Source organism: Brachycentrus maculatus, unplaced genomic scaffold (assembly GCF_059751285.1).
Source record: "Brachycentrus maculatus isolate JH-2025_06_01 unplaced genomic scaffold, ASM5975128v1 h1tg001595l, whole genome shotgun sequence".
NCBI classification, from domain to species: domain Eukaryota; kingdom Metazoa; phylum Arthropoda; class Insecta; order Trichoptera; family Brachycentridae; genus Brachycentrus; species Brachycentrus maculatus.
This window is the reverse complement of record NW_028282218.1, coordinates 1-20,444: the sequence shown is the minus strand read 5'-3', so window position 1 is coordinate 20,444 and position 20,444 is coordinate 1. Positions and strand designations below refer to the sequence as shown.

The window sequence follows — 20,444 nt, the reverse complement described above, 5'->3', positions numbered from 1 at the left end:
TCCCCAACCCCAACCCCAACCCCAACCCCAACCCCAACCCCAACCCCAACCCCAACCCCAACCCCAACCCCAATTTACACCTTTGGCCATTGCTATCTGCCAATATGGTAGATATATAAGTGCATCTATTTATTTAATTAAAATTAATTATCTTTAATATTAAAAAATAATAAGCACATGGCATCTTTTTAAATAGTGCTGAACCCTCTTTGCAACGGCTCAAAGAGTCCCAGGCAAAAATAAAACAGTAGTTTATCCCCAAATAAATAGCTACGAAGGCTTAAGATAGAAATCGCTGACAAAGACTTCGAACTGAAAAAGCAATAGTAAGATTTTGCAGAATAGAAGGCGCACTTGCTTCAATCGCATAGCCTTGAACGTAGCTCACTGAATGCCCAAATAAAATAGTTCATTTCTCGGATTTCATTTTAAAATTAGCATTGGACAAGCAAGGTTGATCAGCTCAGAAAAGAGAATGCAGAAACAATTTAACAGCTCAATTTTGAATGGAAATAGAAGTTCAAAAGTGAAGTCAAGACGAAGATATCATAAATTTTGAAATCCAAATATTTGACATTTGTCAAAAATATGGGCCAGGAACTGCATTGTCTCAAATCAGATTTGCTACTTTTGAAAAATTAAGCGTAAAAGCAAATTATCTCTGCTAAGTAGCTAAACTATGTGAAAGTGTGGAAAGTTTCGACCTTATGCGAGTAGATTATCGCCAAAGAGAAAACTAAAATCAATGAGGAAGAGCAGAAGAGAATCGAAACTGTAATGACGAACACGAAAAATGAAAATCTTTTGCATTTTATCATACGCGAAGATTTATAAAAGAAGTACAAAGAGCTCGGATAATTATATAAAAAGCATTCCTAATCATAGTCATCCCTGAAATAACAAAATGCAGCCCAATCCCGAACTATTTCAATGCTCTAATCTGAAATCTAATGTCTAAAGTAGGAGATGGAAGGCATAAAAGCACAGGGGAAGGAGTTAGTCTGGAAAACATTGGAAGAAAGCCAGATAAAATTGACAGATTGTAACAATGAGTGGAAATTCAGCGTAGACTCCTTGAATGAAAGATGGAAGACTGAAGTAAAAAAGCTGCAGAGCTTTAATGAAAAATTGCATGGTGCGTTCCTAGAGAAGTAAAAAATATGGGAATCTCGGGCCAAAAAAGTTTTAGAGATGTTCGAGAAAAAGTAAGCAAGGGAGGAAGACGTAAAGCTGATATAAAACCTGGAAATCCAGTTAATCCGCAAATAATTCGAACTAGAACGCGAAAAGCAAGAACTCAAATCTGTCAAGCTCGAACTCGGCAATATGGATGAAATCTACAAACGAGTCTTCTCGACTGCCGTAAACCATCACAGCCAAAGCGTGAGCAGGCATAAGAACTCGGCGAGTTTCCACACAAAGAAGATCAGACTACCAGGCATCATCAACAAATCGACACTGCCAATCAAGAACTACTCTTATGAATGAATCAATGATTTCATGAGAATTTATACTGATCGATACACAAAATCAATAAATCAAATCAAATTACTTCTCCTACTAGCCATCTAGAACTTATATAGTATAAAATTGATCCCCCATAGGCCCTGATCACCTTTAAGAGATGGCAGCAGGGAATACCCACAAAATGTATCCAATTGCATGAGCATTGCCAATGGTCGTTTAGGAGTGAGTATGTGACAGGATATCTGAAATTAGTTTACATATCTTTTCGAATCTATATGATATTCACAGTCAATGGTTTATTTTTGTTGATTTTAGAAGCAACTGAGACTTTTTATTTGCTTTTATCTTGATGTGACCTTTTTTCGCCTTGCATAATAATTATGAAGGGTTCTTCCCGAATTCTCGAAACTAAATTCTTCTCCTCTTCCATTTTAATGTTTTAAAAGCTTTATCGGTAATTTTGCAAGAGAATTTTAAAAGGTTCTTCCTGGAGTTTCGAAGCAAGTTCTCGAAGCTACTTCTCGGAATCAGAAAGCTATTTGTGATATTATGAATTTTGCCCCAACTACTGAACGCACTTTTCTAATAGCTGTGAATTCTCCTAATTTTTAAACTTCAAGGAGTTCTCCACAAGTTCCCCTTCGAGTTTGAAGGCGAAATAAAAAAACCGAGCGACCCTCCCTTGGTAGACAAATGTGTCCTCGACTAGCTGATACAATTTCAACACTCTCTAAGTCGACAATGACAGCCCGATGTAATAGGACTCCAAACGGCATAGACAGTACTTGCTTGATTGCATGATAAATTCTTCCAAAACTGTCCTTTCGACCATTCTGGAAGTCATGACTTACAGAAGCTCCTTAAATATCAATGGGTTCTTTTAGAGGATAGATTTGCAGTAAAATTGCAGCACCTGCTCCTGGTCCAATTGCCCGATCAGTTCAGATTTTAGGCTCTCTATCACGTAAAACCAATTTATGTGATGTTTGAAACTGTATGCTGGGTTTTAGTTTTGAATTAAACTCACTGCCTGGCATATTGATTTCTCGTTGCTGGTTACGAGAGTCACAGGCATCCGATGGTGCATGCCCTCAAAAAAATACTACAGGGCCTTTTTGTGATAGATCATTAAATCTTAGCTTAGGAAACAAATCCCGAAAATGACAGTCTACAAATTTGAGTTCTGGCCCGTAAATAAACCAATACTGAAATGCCACCCTGCCGGAGATCTCCTTTTAATCAAAGAAGGAATATAATCGATTGAAAGGGCATCGCCATAATTGTAGTACATCTTCTTCATTCTTTCAGTGATCACAACGATGGCTCTCCTCATCCGATCATACCCATACTTTTTGATGAACATCACATAATTCTATTCTTGTTAGTTCTCAATTTCTTCTTCGAATTCAAACAAATCCGGAGGGGATCCGCTCTCTTCATTCCAAATTAGGTCATTATTGAGAAATTAGTAAATTTATGGATATTTCTTGTACTCTTGTAGCATTCTTTGAACCTATGGCAAATGGAACTGGGTTTAAACCTCGGTGAAACCCTATAAATAGTGCTAATGCATTGCCTTTGATTGATTGCCATGTGGATTTTCACTGTTCATAATAGTGTTCTAGTTTACATTCTCATTCTTTATAATACCCTAAAGTCTTGAATCTGTCAATTATTTTTAATTTCGCTTGGTTTTCAGCTACTCAAGATGCATTTGTTTCATTCTTTACTATTTCTTTTGAAACTATTTCATTTCTGTTTAGTTGAATACCATCTTTGGCCGATCCAGCTCTTTGATTTTTTGATTTTAATTGCAAACTCTGCACCTTGCTATGATATTTTTCGAAGCGGCGAGCACATTATAGGGATAAATCCAGACGAATTTATTTAGGGAATTTCTCATTGTGCCTGAGTTCATGTGGTATTCATTGGGATTAATGTTGCTAAATTTCGATTTGCTGGTTTGTGGCCAAAGGTGCAATAAATTTGCAAAAGCATCTGATTCTCGGTGCATAAGAATTCTTTGCCAAACTTTCTTTTTGTTGATATCACCATGTTCGCCATTGGTGAATACAGGTCCGCGTAGGTGTTGGTTTACAGAAGGATTCGCATACCACAGATGAGGGGTGCCCTTCTGACATCTGCGCACTTCCAGCTAGTTTATCATTTTTTTGACCCTATTAATTATCAGTTCTGCTTCTTTCGTGTAAGTAAGCAAGGGAAATTGTTTTTCCGATAAAATAAACAAGCATATGACATATGGCGGCTCGTACTGATCGTGCTCGCAAATTCCAGCTTCTGATTCGCAATCGAGGCAGCTGATGTAGCTTTGTTCGTGCAAGGGCTGTGCATTCTCTGCAAATTATTGTTTCTGCTCCGGGGTAATGAGAGATCGCCACACTCCGCTGGTTGGCAATATCCTTTAGAATTTGGGATGCGAGAATGTAGCTTTGCATTAGAGGCAAAATAGAGGCATTTCATAAACAAAATCCCTAATATAATAGAGTATGACAGTAGGGTATTTTGCCTCTAAAATTTTCATCATAGTTTAGCCATCTCGATGGCTTTCCCCATGAGCTTGTCTGACAATTTAAAATGTCTCTTTCACCATTGGCACTTTCTTACCAAACCTTTCAAGATGCAGAGTCCCATTTTGGCATCGATAAATCTTAAACCTTTTTGCGCAATAAGCAACGCAGAATTCTTATTTTTCAGCAATCTTCGGGTTGCGAATGGATAAAATTCGCGATGAGAATGCCTTATTCAGTTTATAAAGCAGATATTAATTGAGCCTGGGATCATAGAAATCCAATGAACAGTTCGAACAAAGGGCATCATGTTTTTCTTGATACTTATTGGCCTTGCAGAAAGTACCCTTGAGTAAGTTACCTTCGTTTTCCTCGATATCCATAACTGCCGCCTTTATAATCTTAATTATAATATTAAGGGCTCATCAAGAGGGAATGAGGATTTCTCCAATTTGCTATATTTTATAATAATATCCATACAGACAAACATATCAAACTTAATGGTATGAAAATTATAATAACTTATATTCAAAGGGTTATCATAATTGTTTCGTGAATACCATGCCTGCATTCTGCAATAAATTATAGACTTTGAATAATTTATAATTTGGGAATGTGAACAAACTTAATTACAATTCTTCAGTTTTTGAAACAGTTGAAGAATCCCTGATTCTATTTCAAATAATATAATTAAGTTCGTATAGCAGGGGAATAGCGAATGCCAAATTGCTGTCGATGCCGTAAGGATATAGAGAAAGCTATTGTATTGATTTGTGACCATTAGCTCTGCCTGAACTGCGGGTAGTAAATTAAAAAACCTGAGGGCATCCCACCCTTGGACGCCAAATTCCGATTAGTGTGCCCAAAATGTGACAAAAGCACCCTAACACATAACATTTAAAATCTAATCAATGAGTACAAAGATCAATTCCTATTCGATAACATGGAAAGCTCCTAGTTAAATTAATCAGCATTAGGGCAAGTGATCTCTGGCCCTCAAAAGTTTGGCCTCACAGAAAGATAACTCAAATAAATGACATACTCTCAAAGATTCTCAAATATCGAAGCGGAAAGGAAAACCCCAGATATCACAGAAAGAGGCAGTAAAGCCAGCAATGACTCAAAGAGAAATACGAAAAATTCAAAGAGCAAATCCGGCGCTGTTGAGGCCAAAACATTCACGACTCAATGCCATCTTCATAAGTAAGTGTTAATGTTCTTTTGCGAGCAGTAGAAGAAAGTGCTATGCATGGAGTGTATCTATGACCACACTAAAAAGCACAAAAGCCATCACGTTTGCCAAATAAAGTAAGCCATCAATGTGATACACCAATAAAATAAGGGCTTCAAAGTGGAGGCGCAAAAGAAAATAAATGAAATCGAGAGCTGCTTGCTCGTTTGCAAATCCAATAAAGGCCAAACTGAGAAGGCGTACGAAATCCATCAGCAATTAATTGACAAAGAGTTTAAGGAGTTATAATTCCTGATAAAGGCAAAGAAGAATGAAACTCTGGATTATTTGGAAAGGGTATTCACTAAAAAGCAGAGAGAAATTGCCTCATAAATCAGCGATTTTAATTACCTAAAGAAATGCCTGCAATAGTATGAAGATTATCCTATTTAAAATTAACAATCGCAGCTCTATTTCTATAATGCTTATAGCATCCTCCGGGATGCGATTAACACAAAAGGTTCGACCAAGATTAAGGAATTCGAAAAGGAAGATCTTGCTTGCTTTGAGAAGTTTTGTTCAGCCAACGACTTCAAGATACTATTGGATAAGTTCTTGAGGCCAAAGAAAGATGGGAAGTAAAGTAAGGCTCAATCAAGAGGCAATTCTGAGTTAGGGGACAAGCCTAAATCTGTCTTATACGACGAATACAAGACTGCCAAGAAGAACCTATAGAAAATAAACAAACTGGAGAAAGACCATAAAATTGAGAAGGATAAAAACTTCAGTTATTTGAACAATTATGTGATAGATATTCAAAAGAAGGATTCTCATGATGATAATAAGGTGGTGACTTTGCGCGAAAGAAAGTCCAGTGTCGGAGGATCGCATGAAGACAAAAAGAATAGCTACCATGCGAAAGCCTTGACACCAACTAGGCTCATGACAAACTCGAAACAAAAAAGAAAATGATCCACCTAATATTTATAAGCTATTTGTAATTATATTCAGCCACACTCTTCAACATTATGATGAATTGACAAAGGAATGAGTAGTGGCAGATAAGCTGCAATAGTTTAGTGGTAGAATTGAGCGTTGCCATCGCTTAGGCCCGAGTTCGATTCTCGGTTGCAGCATTTTTAACATCAAACTGTCTTTTTAGATAGCAGTAGTAAAATTGCATCAATATTTCTTCCCGACATATTCACATTCTTCTTTAGAACATAGTTGATTAGTTAGTGCCCTTAATTCTTTAGAATGATCCTGATTGAAATTTGTTAATAAACTTAATAAATAAATGAACAAAGTATACGATGCACGGAGCATCGTATTGCCACAGCTTACATCTGAAACAGCTACTAAATAACATATCGCATTTCGTCCACAAAGATATAAATCATAGGCATCCTAATACAGATAGTAGAGCCATAAGCACTAAGATTGCTCAACCACTGATAAAAGCATCACCTAAAATCGATACCACCAATCAAATAATAACCACAAAACACGAATGCGGAGTATAAAAATCTCCATTGATAAGACGCGAATGTCACCCGAAAAGAACTTATAACAGTGCCGAAAATAAAAGGTATAGTTGAAAGTAGAGTTGGATGAGCTGCTGGGAAAGAAATAACAAATTTAGGTATTATACGACAAGAAGAAAGTATTGAGAAGGCGACTCGATAAGCTTAATTTATAGTTGAAATAATTAAAGAAGGGAGAAGCTGATGTGAAGTCAATCAGACACAACCTCGGTTTAGTAAATGCAGGAATACAGTTCAGCATCAGAGCAAAACAAAACTCGCAGAAAAGTAATTATTAAATAAGCGTCAAACGCAATAATGACTCACACAGGTCTTATGAAAGGATTGTAATATAAGAAAAAGGCTATAAAATGCATAGCAATTTGCCATTCCCTTCAAAACAACTTAATAATAATTAATAAGACAAATAACGTGGCGATATATAGAAGCATTATAAACAATAGTCATCTGTCTTACAATCCCCTCATCAGACAATACAGTGAAGGAGATAACACTTCCATTGATAAATTTTATGTATAATATGCATTTCTACAATTAACATATTATAGCCAGTTACCCTAATACTGTTTGAATTTAAGTCTCGAATTATGAATTACGATATATGCAATTATCTCAAATTTTCAATAGAATAATTAGCGGGAATACTACAATATTAAATCATGAGCTAAATCGAGCGCAATCTCTTAAATGAAGAACTTGACGATATTGACATGGATGTGGATCCGTTCTTGAACCTATAATTCAGTGATGATAGCTAAGCCGAAAAGATATCAGTGCAAATCTAAGTATAGGCAGATTTCGCAAATCTTAGCAGTTCTAAGATACTCCACCAGGCAACCAAAAACAAGCATTTCAAGGCTTCTAAAAATTTAGATTCAAGTTTAGAGAGTCAAAGGGAAGATGATTAAAAGATAGACAAATTGCGAACTCCGAAATAGTTTCGATCGTAAAGAAAACATAATAAAAAGCAAAGGAAGCTTCTCAAAATAAAAGAGAAAAAACTGCAGAAGATATAGAAACAACAAAAGAAATAGCATTCGAGCTAAAAATAGAAAAAACACAAAAAATAAAAACATGGCAAACTCATAAAGTTATCTGCAAAAAAGGACAGCGATGGGGAGTTTTCGTAAAACAATAGCGACTCTCTTTCGGAGTCGAGTGAGTCGAATGACAGTGTTCTTGCCAAGTTGAACCCAAGAAAAAGAATACAAAAGGGGTCATCATCAAAAAAAGAGAGGACATAAAGAAAATAAGGCTTTTCCCTAAAGGAATTAGGGAATGAGGCTGAAATCGACATTGAGTACAAAGATGACGAGTCCGATAGCAATCAGAAGAATAAGAAAAAAGGAAAGAAGATCAAATAAAAAAAGTAAGTAGTCAACAATCAGGATCTCTTGAAGAAACTATTATAAATCGGGCTGTGTGTCGAATAGGAAGAAGCGAGATTAGGGGATCATGATCTTTCAAGCCGATAATACGATGATGGAATCGATGGGATCAATTAAGTTAAAGGCTCCAAAAGGAAAGGACCCAAAATTGCAAACAAATTATTTTCGGATATGCAAATCGACGAGCAACAATTCTAAAACTGTGAGCCTCCACCTGCTGAAATATAATTAGAGGTGAAGCCAAAATAAAAAAAATAACTATCCGAAAAAGTGAGTTCTTTCCTCAGCAGAACAGACAAGCTAAAAAAACTGCGAGGTATGGAATCGACCTCTTCATTGATCGATGAGGGCTACGAGAAAGTGATAAGCGAAAAGGCCAAGGAGTCCATAGTAAGAATAATGAAATAGAAGTATATCTAAGATGCGGATGAAATCGAAGTTGATGTGCAAGTACCCACCATATCTCGCGGCAGATCCAGTGGAGAAATTAACAATTCAATATATTTTCGTAAGTTTAGCCAAAGGGATGAAAATAAGAAGCAAAATGCAGATGAAGTCCAGGAAAGCCCACAAAAGATGAAACAGAGGGACAACAACGCCAAAATCTCACGGAAATAGTTTTTTAGTAACATCCTCGAGGACTTGAAGAGTAGAAAATCCAGGCACATCACGCATTAGCTCATTGCGAAGTCATTCAAGGTTACTTAATTGGAGGAAATCGAGTAAATGCGTAAGAAAAATTAAGAGAAACGTCGGAAGGAAATTTAATAAGGCTCAGATTATGAGGAAGAACAGGAAGACCTCGAGGAGGAAGAATAGGCGGACAAACTAGAGAAACCACTCGAAGTGTGTATGTCCATGTAAAGCCAAATGCCAAAGTAAAACTTAATACCCATAGAAAGCCAAATGCTCATAGAAAGCAAAATGCCCATACAAAATGAAATGAAGGGAACATAAAAGTAGTATGAATAAATTATAAAAACATAAATTCAAAATTAAGCAATAAATCATAAGCCAATTGTTGGCAATAAGCACCAATAAATAGTGATCGAATCGTAAATGGAGCATTCCCAACATAATTAGGGCTAAGGAGAGATATCATACGAAGAAGACGAAGATTTAAGGAAGCAACTCGAAATGGAGGAATCAAACTAAAACTTAGGGAATAATTTCGAGCAAAGTTAAAACTAAATGAATGATGAAGAAGGATTGTCAGTGTCATAAAATGAAGAATAACAGCAGTAATAAAATGAAGAAGATATTTCATAATAACACAATCAAAAAGATCTCTCGCAATATGAAGACGAAGAGGAGGAAGAGGAAGAATTCGAAGAGGAAGCAAATTCCTCCAAAAGTCAACCATAACCTATATAAAATCACCATAGCGATAATAACAATCGAAGATAGAAAAATGAACAGCAAATTTCAGACAGTAACAATCGCAGGCCTTTTACAAAAAATAAACTTGTGATAGAAAGCGATTAATAGTCTCCATAACGCTAAGCAATTCCCTAAAAACATCGGCTGAGGTTAGCCGATGCCTAAAATAGTTAAAAATATTAATAAAAACAGTTTCAAATAAAAATACCCAACCAACAATTCGATTTAAAATAGAACATTCACAGTCTCGTTAACAACTCAGCACATATTGCATAATCTAAGCCACATAAATTCGGCTAAGAGTAATCAAATCAAATGCGAAAACAGTTCAATAAACTCCGCAAATTGGCAACAATCATAAAAGAGCAAAAGAAAATTGATAAGAAAAAGTAAATGGCAGAAAGCATGTTTGACATATAAGCCGAGTAAGGTTCAGACAACGAGAATCACGATGAGCATGTGAAACAGATAAACTATGACGAAGAGTAATAAGATTATGCAAATATTGACCTGGACGCTGATTTAGAATAATTCCTGGACAATTAGGTCGATTTAGACGATGAGGACTAAGAAAATGCGTTCAAAAAGTATACAGAAGATGTAAGGCTTCAAGACCGGGAAGAACTGAAGAGAATTATTAATGGTGACTTTAAGAGGAGAAGGCATGGCGAGGACATGTTCGTCCATGAGTAAATAGAGGAGGATTAAAAGTAAAGGCAGAAGAGAATGGATGAGTTTGAAGACTACATCAAAAAGAGGTAAGAAGAGTAGGCGAAATTCTATTATAACAACAATTAAAACAACAAGGAAGTAGAAGACCAAGCCAATGAAGAATCTGCGGAAATAGTAGACGAAATGAATGACTAAAATTTGAAGAAGTATTTAGATGACTGCGGGGATTACCAGCCTTTGCAGAAAGTAGTCATTCGGCCCAAGAAGATTGTGCCAGAGTCTTACAGGCCTGAGAAAAAACTGACCAAGAGAAATACATTGAAATTGATAATTAGCTGATTGTATTCAGATTCACCAATAATATATGATATTAATTTAACTTTTTAGTCAGCAATGAAATATGAGCAAAGATACGAAAATTCAGATCAAGGCCAAACCATTTAGTTTTGATTGAACACACAGAACATTTCTCCAATGATCGTCATCAGATATACCTTTTTATTGATCAATTTTAAATAGGAGTACTCCTTCTTTGGGACTGGCACGCTCCATATGCTTTAAAGTTCTGGCAGCTTCAGCAAAGAGAGCCCGCTGGGTTCTAGAACTAACAAGTTTTATCGCTGTTTGCTGTCGATGATGAGGATGGGCCACACCAAGTTCTCAATTTGTTTCATTTTCAGGAATTGACCGTTGATGCTGTATAAGTAGACCTAGAGCAAATTAAAGAACACCACGCAGTATAGGGGGTTTGTGCAGATGAATGAACCATATATTTTGCGACGGCTCTCGATCGATCGGATGAGCTTTTGGCCTTGCATCTTGCTCTTGTTGTGGACGTATGCCAATGACCTTGATATTTTGCTAATGATCACGATATTGCCGCATGAAAACGAGAAGAATCCAGCCCCCTCGCTGATGTGCTCGATCGGGTACATGAAGTACTCTGAAATTATCTTGATCAGCTCTATGTTATCCTTTTCGAGGTATACGATTTCGTAGACTTCGAGCAAGCCGTTTTTGGACCCGCAGAGGATGAGATTCTCAGCCTTATTTACATAGATTACTTTCTTCGGGAATCCCTTTTGATGTGACACCTTCACGCCCTGACTCGTATAGACAACCAAATCGCCATTGACATACGCTCCTATGGCAATGAACTTATTTTTATTGAACACATGTATCTTGTTAATTGGAGACAGATCTTCAACATGATACACATTTTATTTGCTGGCGTTTCTTTGTAGGTTCATCTCAGTTTTGTACTCCAATTTCTCGAATTCAGAAACCCAAATGAGACGCCAATCTTTGAATAGAATCAAGCTTTCAGTTTCGAAGTGGGTGCTCTTCATGCCAGCATGAGTCCCGTTATTGAGTGATGGAACCAGATGGGTTGACAACTCACATCCAAGCAGCAACGGAGTCAAGTTTGATTATATCGTTCCTAAAAGCTTGATCTTATGGCTCTCAGCGGTTCTCTTTTCATTAAGTGCAGGATACTTTGAGTACTTCTGAGTTTGAGGGTGAGGGCGAGTAAATAGTTGGGTTGGAGTCTGCCCAAAATGTATTATTTGAGCCTAAATACTCGTTTTCTAAACGTCATCTTCGATTGTGTCTAAATCTATGCTATTCTCATAAGTTAAGTAGTAATATAAGTTAATGTTCTACTTTGCGACTTTGCCCTTTTGCTTATAACCGAAGATCAGATCAATCCAGTTATTAATATTGAGAGTGACCTCCTCGCTTTCGAATACTCTGCGATGGGTTGTAATAAACTCCCATGGATTCTGCCCCCATAAAGGCAATTTGACATTGTGAACTCTGTCTTTCATTTGTGTCAGCCCGAAATCATGGTTTTCAATGTTGGCCAAAAACTATGGAAAATAGTAGAATTCTGGTAGAAGCTCTCGGACATCAGACACTTAAGATGTGACACTATGCCAACAGACTTTCAATGAACTAAAGAGCCTATCGCTCAGGTCAAATTTGCCGCCTTGGAGAGTTTTGGCTGCTTCAGTGTAAGGGCTGATTCTCACCAGGAAGTTGAAAACAACCCCTGGGGAGCTGTAGTGAGTGCCATACTGATAAGGGGGCACATTACTAAAGGGGTCGATCGACTCGTATTTGCTTTCATAAAACTATCGGCGAGATTAGGACCCTAAAGCCCCGAGGGTTTTGGAGAGATCTCTCAAAATAAACTGCTTGCACTAATAGTTGGCAATGACCCATGGGACGACTGGGTAGTTAACTGGGTCAAGGTAGCTCCTCCCTGAGTATTTGTTGAGTATCATTAGATAATGCAGGTTGGTGATGTTGCCGAGCTGCCACTCGTGGCTCGCTTGCTCGATTTATTGATAGTAGTTCTTGAGCTTGAAGTTCTTGAGGTAAAATCGGACGTTGTTCATCTTGAGTAGGTTCGCTTTATCCTGCTTTTCCAGCTGAATTTCTTCGATGCGGGATAAAAATGTCTCTGTGTCTTCGTTCAGGAAGTGAAAGATCAGGCCAGTGTCGTCTTCGAATTCGATCAGCAAACACTCGGACTTCACTAAGTATCTCCTTCGAATTATGTTCGTGATCTGGGCCAAAGACCACATCTTCCTCATTGGTTTGTGCTCGGCAAGCAAAAATGGAGTGAAATTCACATGCGAATCTTTTTGGAAAGTGCTTTCATACTCAAATATCAGCTTCTACTTCTCTACAATAAGCTTTCCCTTTCTCTTCGAGTTGTGCTTTATCCAAAACACATCGAATTCGATCCCACTGTAGGATTTCCTGAAAATGAATTTGTCAATAAATGACATTGAGTATTTCTTATTCTATTTTTATTTGTGCAGATTCAACATAAAATTCTTGGAGCGATACTCTGCTTCCTGGTCGAGTTGAGCCTTGCGAATATGCCAAGGTTAAATCGGTTCTACTGCCATGATTGGCCTCAAGCACTCCAAGTGGCAATACTTACTGAATTTATGTTTGAAGTGTTTTTTGTGGTCTTTGTGCCATTCTAAGTCGAATGTGTCATTCTGGTCCATGCCTATCGACCAGTAGTAGTGGTAGAGCCTCAGCCTCTTCCATATCTTTCTCCAAATCCTCATCAGTTGCCGGTACTATAAGTTAAGAACCCGCGCGTGGTTCAGTTAGATTTCTGAGAACTTGTCAAAGTCATAGTATTTGGTTGAATCCACCACGATTGTTTCAGTGATGTTCTTCTTAGAAAATTTGGCGACTAGTTGCTTCTCGACCTTCTCTAAGTTAATCTTATGGATTTCGACAACCTACTTTATATGCTTTTCAAGAAAGACTCTCGGCACATTGCGAAAGAACTGGCGCAAATTGGGGTGATAGATTATCTATAAAGCTTTCTTTTATTACAAAGTTGAGAACAGTTTCACCTCCCCAATTGTTATCACATCGGCGCTGATGACTTCGAAAGTAAAGAAGTTGTAAGACTCTACGTCGCTCATGACTGTGGCGAGCATGGTCACATCTTCCGTGGTGGAGGGATTTCCTGTTTTTTCACAAAGCACAGTCATAACTAAAGTTGTGTAATTGACAATGCTATATATCGCTTGCTCTATTTTCTCTTGGAACCCTCTCCCGAGATCCTGGTCGAGAAAGGAGTATAAGAAGTGGATTAAATGAAAGACCAGGTTTCGAGGCAATTTAATATTTCTTAAATGATGTTTGTTTTTCTTTAAATTGTCACGAGATTGCGACAAGATGAAAGCCTTGATAAATATGTCTAAGTGGTGTAAAGCTTCTTCGAAGACATGGCTCCTTTTTTAATGAATCGACGACTCTATGCAGAGGGATAGCAAGAGAGTCATGATTTCAGCAACATACAAGTGGCATCCTTCCACCGAGTCCTTACTATCGTCACTTTTTAAGTTGGTAAACATTCCTTTGAAACCTTTATTTCCTCCTTCCTGACCCATTTCTCGAAAGGACACACTCGACATAAAAATATCTCTAAGTCGATACATTTTCCTCTGGAATTCTGTTTCCTCCTATAGTTCAAAGTACGCTCTTATTTGGTTCATTTGATATTTCCTACTCTAATTTAGTTTGAGAGATTCTAACTTGAAACCCTCAATTACTGACAGAATGATCCTCTGGTCGATAAAAATGGGCTGGCTGATCTCTTTATGGTCAAACTAATTGCATATTTAAATTCTCCCAATGAAGAAGTTACTCTCGAGAGATTTAAAGTAGTCGAAAACTGCGTAATGTTCCTTAGTGTCGTTGTTGAAGACAACCAGATATACTAAAAATACCATATTGCTCATAAAGTCGAGGTTGGTCTGAGCCCAGTTCAGTATCCGTAAAATGAATTTTCGGCCACTGCATTTGGTGGCTCTGAGTATTTATTCGCTGCTTCTTTCAGTTTTTATTTTGATGTCCTTGCGGGCTTACTTCAGAAGCTAAATCAGCCGAATCATATACAAGTATAAGCTATCCCAATTGTTCTTCATAATCCCGACGATGCTATCGATGATTGAGTACAGGGTTTTCATCACATAGTTTGAGTTTTAGCAGGGCTTATAATCCGGGTCTTCCGGGTCTAACTACTTCAAAATGAACTCGGAGAGAATAAACCGATAAATTCGATCGAATTTGGAGAGTCCTTCCATTTTGGGAGGCAGGTTCTCTTTCGATGACATCAAGAGCACACTTATCTTCACAACCTCGATGAGTTGTATCTTGAAATTGGAGGAGCATATTTTGAAGTATGGGGCCACAATTTTCATATACCCATCCGATCTCAACACTTTCTCTCCCGTCGTCCCATCCTGATGGCAGCACATTTCTATGATCGTATCATACAATCTCTTGTCATTGCTGATCTTGTGCTTCTGTAATCTCCGGAGCTATAGGACTTTGGCCTTCAACAGCTTTTACTAATTTCTCGCAGCGGAAAGCGAACCAATTGCTTCACTATCTTCGTCAAGAGATATCCTCTTTTCGGAGATTCTTTGCACATAGTTGACAATGCCATCCGATTTGCTTCTTAGTCGCACCTTCGCGTAATTCGTCATGTAGATTTTGTCAAGATGCTCCCCAATATGCCCAATGATGATTGAGTTGTGAGAATTCGAAGCGAGGTGATTGCTTTCGATGAAGAAACTTAACAACCTAAAAACTGGTATCATCTAATCTTTGAGCTTGGCTTTCGAGAGCAGGGAGAGGGCTGTTTGGAGGAGCTGCGTTTCCTTTCGGAAAAAGCTGATTTAGGATTAAACGCCTTTGATTAAGCACTCAACCAGCAGTGAGTTGAAACAAACCGAGTAATTGTGCAGTAAGAATTGAGTAATATCGCATTTTGCGGACAGCAATTCGAACCTACGATTGCTGACAATCTCCTTAATGATGAAGCATAGCATTTACTGGATTTACACTCCCTTTAACTTGTACTGGTCCTTGATCTTGAGGACATTTTCATCGAGGTGCTCATCTTCCTTTCGTTCGCAATAGTGCGCAAAGCAACATGCCACTCCATTTTCTGGTTCAAAATTGTCGATGATGTACCACAGAATGTCCGCCAACGAGAATATTTCGATGGCCCATGTAAAACTGCGGTAATATATGTCCGAAATAAGCTTCAGCCATTTTGAGACGAGTTCGGCGTCATTGATTCGGGCGATGTTTAGTTTCATCAAGAACTGCAGGAAATAGCTTTTGAGGAGAGGAATATCGTAAATGAGCTATCTCCAGGACTTTATCAACTCGATGACTTTGTTTGTAAAATACCTTTCGTCGAGTTGGTTCAGAAACTCGGTAATGATGCTAAAAAACTGGCAATGTAAGGCTTCTTTTTCAATGCTGCGATACTTGAGGACAAAGAGATTTACTATCATTTCGAAAAGCTATTCGAGAGCAGTCGGATATTGTTCATATTTATAGAATCTCAAAATATGGAAGAATGGTATTAAAGTGTACAGCCCCCCATAGTAATTGATGTCAACCGATTCAAACGGGTTGGTGAAAGTGACAGTGCTTTCCAATAGTTCGGCATGATTCTTGTTCGTGATGTCATAGACGATTTAATTGTTGTTAAGTTCAGCGCATGCCAGCGGAGTGTACAGCAAAAATATTTACTTCAGCCGGTTTTTATTGGAGGTCAGGAAATTTTAAAGTTAACTCTGAGTGTTAATGCCATTCTTCGGCCATGCATACAGCTACTCACGCGAAATTGTACCTACGTTTATTTTTCCATAGAAGTTGTGTCCAATTACCAGTTCCTCGATGCTGTCTTTCATGCTGAGAGATGGAATGGGGAGATCGCGAAACTAGTATGGGTCTCCTTAAATTGTGGCAATGACCTGGTAGGTGTTCCTGATTATGCCTGCCTTGATAAAATAGGCGATTTTCAGAAAGTACCACTTTTTTGCTTCTAACTGTCGGATGCTAAACATTTTGGTTGCGCCAAACACCTTGAGCCTTAAAAAGTTTCCTTCGTCAATCAGGACTTCGAATGAGTCTTCGTTAATAAGTATGCTCAATGGGTTCATTTCATCGTGCTCTCCCTACTCGATGCAGAAGGCAGTGTAAAAATAAAACCCTTTATTCAATGACCATTTCAGCATTTCGTTACTGAGCCTAAGGCCGCTGTTGGGTCCGTACATGGCAAAGTAAGTCGATGGCTCATCTTTCTTTAGGGCTTGGTCGTTGAATAATATCGATAGCAGACGAATACACAATTGCAACTTTTGGCTTTCAAATCGCTCTGAATGGAAATTGATGCTTATTTTGTTGATGATGTTTTTGATGCTCCGACAGCTAATTGGGTAGCCCGTGATCATGGGCTTGAAGCACTAAAGGATAGTGGGGTTGTCGGCGAGGGTTGCTTTCATGGAAATGATGAAAGTGATGATTTCGTCGTGCATGGAATGGTTAAACTCTAAGAGCTCCATGTCTCTCTTGAGGAGGATGCTAGCGTTGAGGGAGTTGGATGAGAAAATGCGGGAGACTTCCTGCCAGGTTTTCAACTAAGGTTAGAAATTCATACTTTCTGCTCGATAGACGATGACTCCATCTGCTGAATGAGCACCCTGATCATTTCGGGATTCACAATCAGGTTACGGTCGATGTTGGCCCTGATGTTCTTATTGTCCGCGTAAATGAACATCTTTTCGATGATTTTATGCAGTTCCACAGCTTAATCGATCATATTTTGCGGAATTATAATAGTGAAAAGCCTAACAATTGCGTCAGCTCGGAATTCAAAAATCGTCAGACAAATTTAAACGTAATCTAATTCCAATCTAATTTCAATCTAATTCCATATGATAATTTCATAAGTATATATATATAATCAATCCTGCGATTTCATAAGACATTCAAAACAATGCATAAAGCCAGTAATATTTAAAACAGTCTATACTCATATTTTCCCCGTTCTATTTATTTATTGGACATGATCGTCGTGCTGCTTTCATAAAATATATCAATAATCAAAGAATGCAGGCTCAATGAAGCTCACTAATTTGAATATTTGGGTTGTTTATTGCTCACTCTCTTTAACGATATCTTTTATTTGGCTACGAATAGTTCGTTGCGATAACTGGAGCCATCTTTATTGCCAGTAGGAGAGTTCAGACTCTTGATACTATTGATTTGCATTGTGATAGGTTTTTGGTCGATATAAAAGCTGTGCGTTTCAACCATTCTTATTTTGTGATCGTACTCTTGCTATTCTTCAAATGTCGACCTCTTGCTTGTGTCCAATGAACTGCGGATGCTGTAGAGGACGCAGTTATCTTTGGTGATTTCGGATATTTCGGGCCTTTGTTTTGGGTCGACTCTCAGGATCCGATGAATCAATTCAATTTACTCGCCACTGAATTTTGATGAAAAGAAGATTGGCTTTTTCATCGAGTTCAGCACATCCTCCTGTGTCTATCCGGTGAAGGGAGCGCGCCCCTCGATCAACTCAAAGTAGAGTATTCCTAAGCTCCACACATCGATTTTATGATTGTATTACTTTCTCATTATCATTTCTGGGGCCATATACTCGGCAGTCCCGCACAAAGACATCCTAGGCTCGCAATGTGCAGCAAACCCGAAATCACAGACTTTGGCTTCGTATTTTTGGTTGAGCAGAATGTTTTCTGGCTGAAGTTAATGAGAAGGTACCTTAATGTCGCGATGCATGATTTTCCTCTGATGCATATAGTTAATGGCAGAGCAGACGCTAAGAAACATTTTTTTGATCGTGCGCTTATCGCTGAGGCCAACTTCGCGCATATAATCGAAGAGACTGCCATTTTCGGCATACTCTAAGACAATGTAGGTAATTTGCTGCTGCTCGTCGAAAAAATAGTCGAAGAGCTTGATTATATTGGGATGATCCAACTTCATGTGCATTTGGACTTCCTTGCGGGCAACATTTCTGCTTATTCTTTTGATGGCCACTGTCTCCCCAGTCCTTAAGCATCTACCCTTCTGAACTGAGCCATAAGCCCCGAAACCTATGATGCACGGCTTGCCGTTTTCTGTGGCCAGCTCATAATCTTTCAGGATAGTCTCCTTCTTAGATTTCATTTTCGGCTCGTTTCACGCAAGTATTATAAACTCCGAAGCTCCTCTTCTTTCCAATATATTAATACCCCTCCTTTGTTCTTATACTTGACTACAAACAGCGGATATATATAATAATTATACGCCAATATGAATATACTTATCTACTCATACCTCGAGTATGAATTATAGAACAGAATTAAGCAGTAAATCTAATTGAATTATAAGTGAAAGGTCGGCAAATGGCATTTCTGGGATATTGCAGATGCTAAACATTATATAATCTCTATATTATTAATAATTGAAGTCTTGCATCAATTTGGTGTCATAGATTAAATCCATCCAATTTTCATGAACAAACTGTCCAAACTGAATACAAACGAAGCCAATCAGTATAATTTGGCCCGAATTGAGAGTCTAACTTAAAACATTGCGGAAGATTGCAAGTATACCCTCAAGTATTTCGTTGATAAAATCAAAGTCGCATCGGCTACTTTCCCACTGATGCCCCTGACTTACTCTCTGTGGAGGGATTCAGCATATAACCACATAGCTCAAACCAAAGCGAAACAGTACGAATGCACCAAGGAATAATTCAATTATGCATACTTTTTATACTGCTAAAAGAATTAATTGCACAAGTTCATACACAAAATCGAAACTGAAATGAATATCTACTGTCGGGGACTGTCCGAAATCTAAGCCAATTTTAAAGGGGTATAGAAGTTCAATAAATAACAAAAGTAAGCATGCGAAATAGTCGGGCAGCTGGGCGAGACTGTCTGGCAGCAGGAATTTTATTTATAGCTACTATACGATCTAATAAACTTGCCATACTTAGAGATCATTCAGAATAAGTCGGGACTTATCGTCAAAGGCTAATTTCAGGCAAATCTGCAACAGTCCTAAAGCAACAAGCCCAAAATAATACAAAAACTATGTGATAAGGTCGGTTAAAATTTCTTTACCAAAGCCTTAAACTCGATCACAACCCTGATCTTCTCGAAGGCATTTGTCTTCCAAGTTAATACGCTGGTTGGCAGCTTCAATCCTGTCCTCATCGGTGCGAGTTATGGGCTCAGTTCCTATATAAACTACAGGAAATAAAAGAAGTCTGATTAGGCACTAATTGACCAACTGAGCCAAGCATTAAAACACTCAATGCACAAACTGTAAAAACTCAAAGATATTTACATTGAGTGCATTGCCAAAATATAAGCCATACTAATCAGTCTAATTGAAAGTGTAAGCCAGGCTGAAGTGGATAAGAAGAAAATGTCATTGAAAGAAACCCTTATGGGAGTCTTCGAGGAGGAATGGCTGCAGATTGAGATAAAGGGAGTCGACGAGTAGGGGTATTAAATTGTGCACTTGGAGGAAAGAGACAGCTTTTAGGAATTAAAATGATAATTGATGAACATATCGTGTATTTGCATAATTGTTTAATTAATTGAAGTTGGTGTGAGGCAGAAATGGATGAATGCATTCTTTAAAGATAGCTTCTTTCTTGTAACTTATGGATGAAAAGTATGGACAAAGAATTCATATGCGAATTATGCGTCATATCATTCTGAAAATTCATGGCAAAGCCTCATTTTATTAATTGATAAGCCTTTCAGGATTGCTTTATATTATTCCACTTAGATATAAGTATTAATAATAAGTAATGAAAGCAAACATCGCTTACGCATTCGGGGTTGGGGTTGGGGTTGGGGTTGGGGTGGGGTTGGGGTTGGGGTTGGGTTGGGGTTGGGGTTGGGGTTGGGTTGGGGTTGGGGTTGGA

At 38.1% G+C, this 20,444-nt stretch overlaps 1 protein-coding gene and 1 non-coding gene across 2 annotated transcripts; one reads left to right on the top strand and one right to left on the bottom strand.

Annotated features, from left to right (window-relative positions):
* Positions 1-6,231: 6,231 nt before the first annotated feature.
* On the top strand, positions 6,232-6,302 carry TRNAG-GCC (transfer RNA glycine (anticodon GCC)). Its single transcript has one exon. It is a non-coding gene; the product is annotated as a tRNA-Gly (tRNA).
* Positions 6,303-18,262: 11,960 nt separating this feature from the next.
* LOC148298791 (serine/threonine-protein kinase Nek6-like) lies at positions 18,263-18,685 on the bottom strand. Its single transcript, XM_088276643.1, has one exon. It carries the CDS (start codon positions 18,683-18,685, stop codon positions 18,263-18,265), a length of 423 nt encoding a protein of 140 aa, XP_088132769.1.
* Positions 18,686-20,444: the final 1,759 nt, after the last annotated feature.

Bases quoted from the DNA above. Each gene is read 5' to 3' on its own strand.
- LOC148298791 (XM_088276643.1), bottom strand. From the start codon at position 18,685: ATGAAATCTAAGAAGGAGACTATCCTGAAAGATTATGAGCTGGCCACA.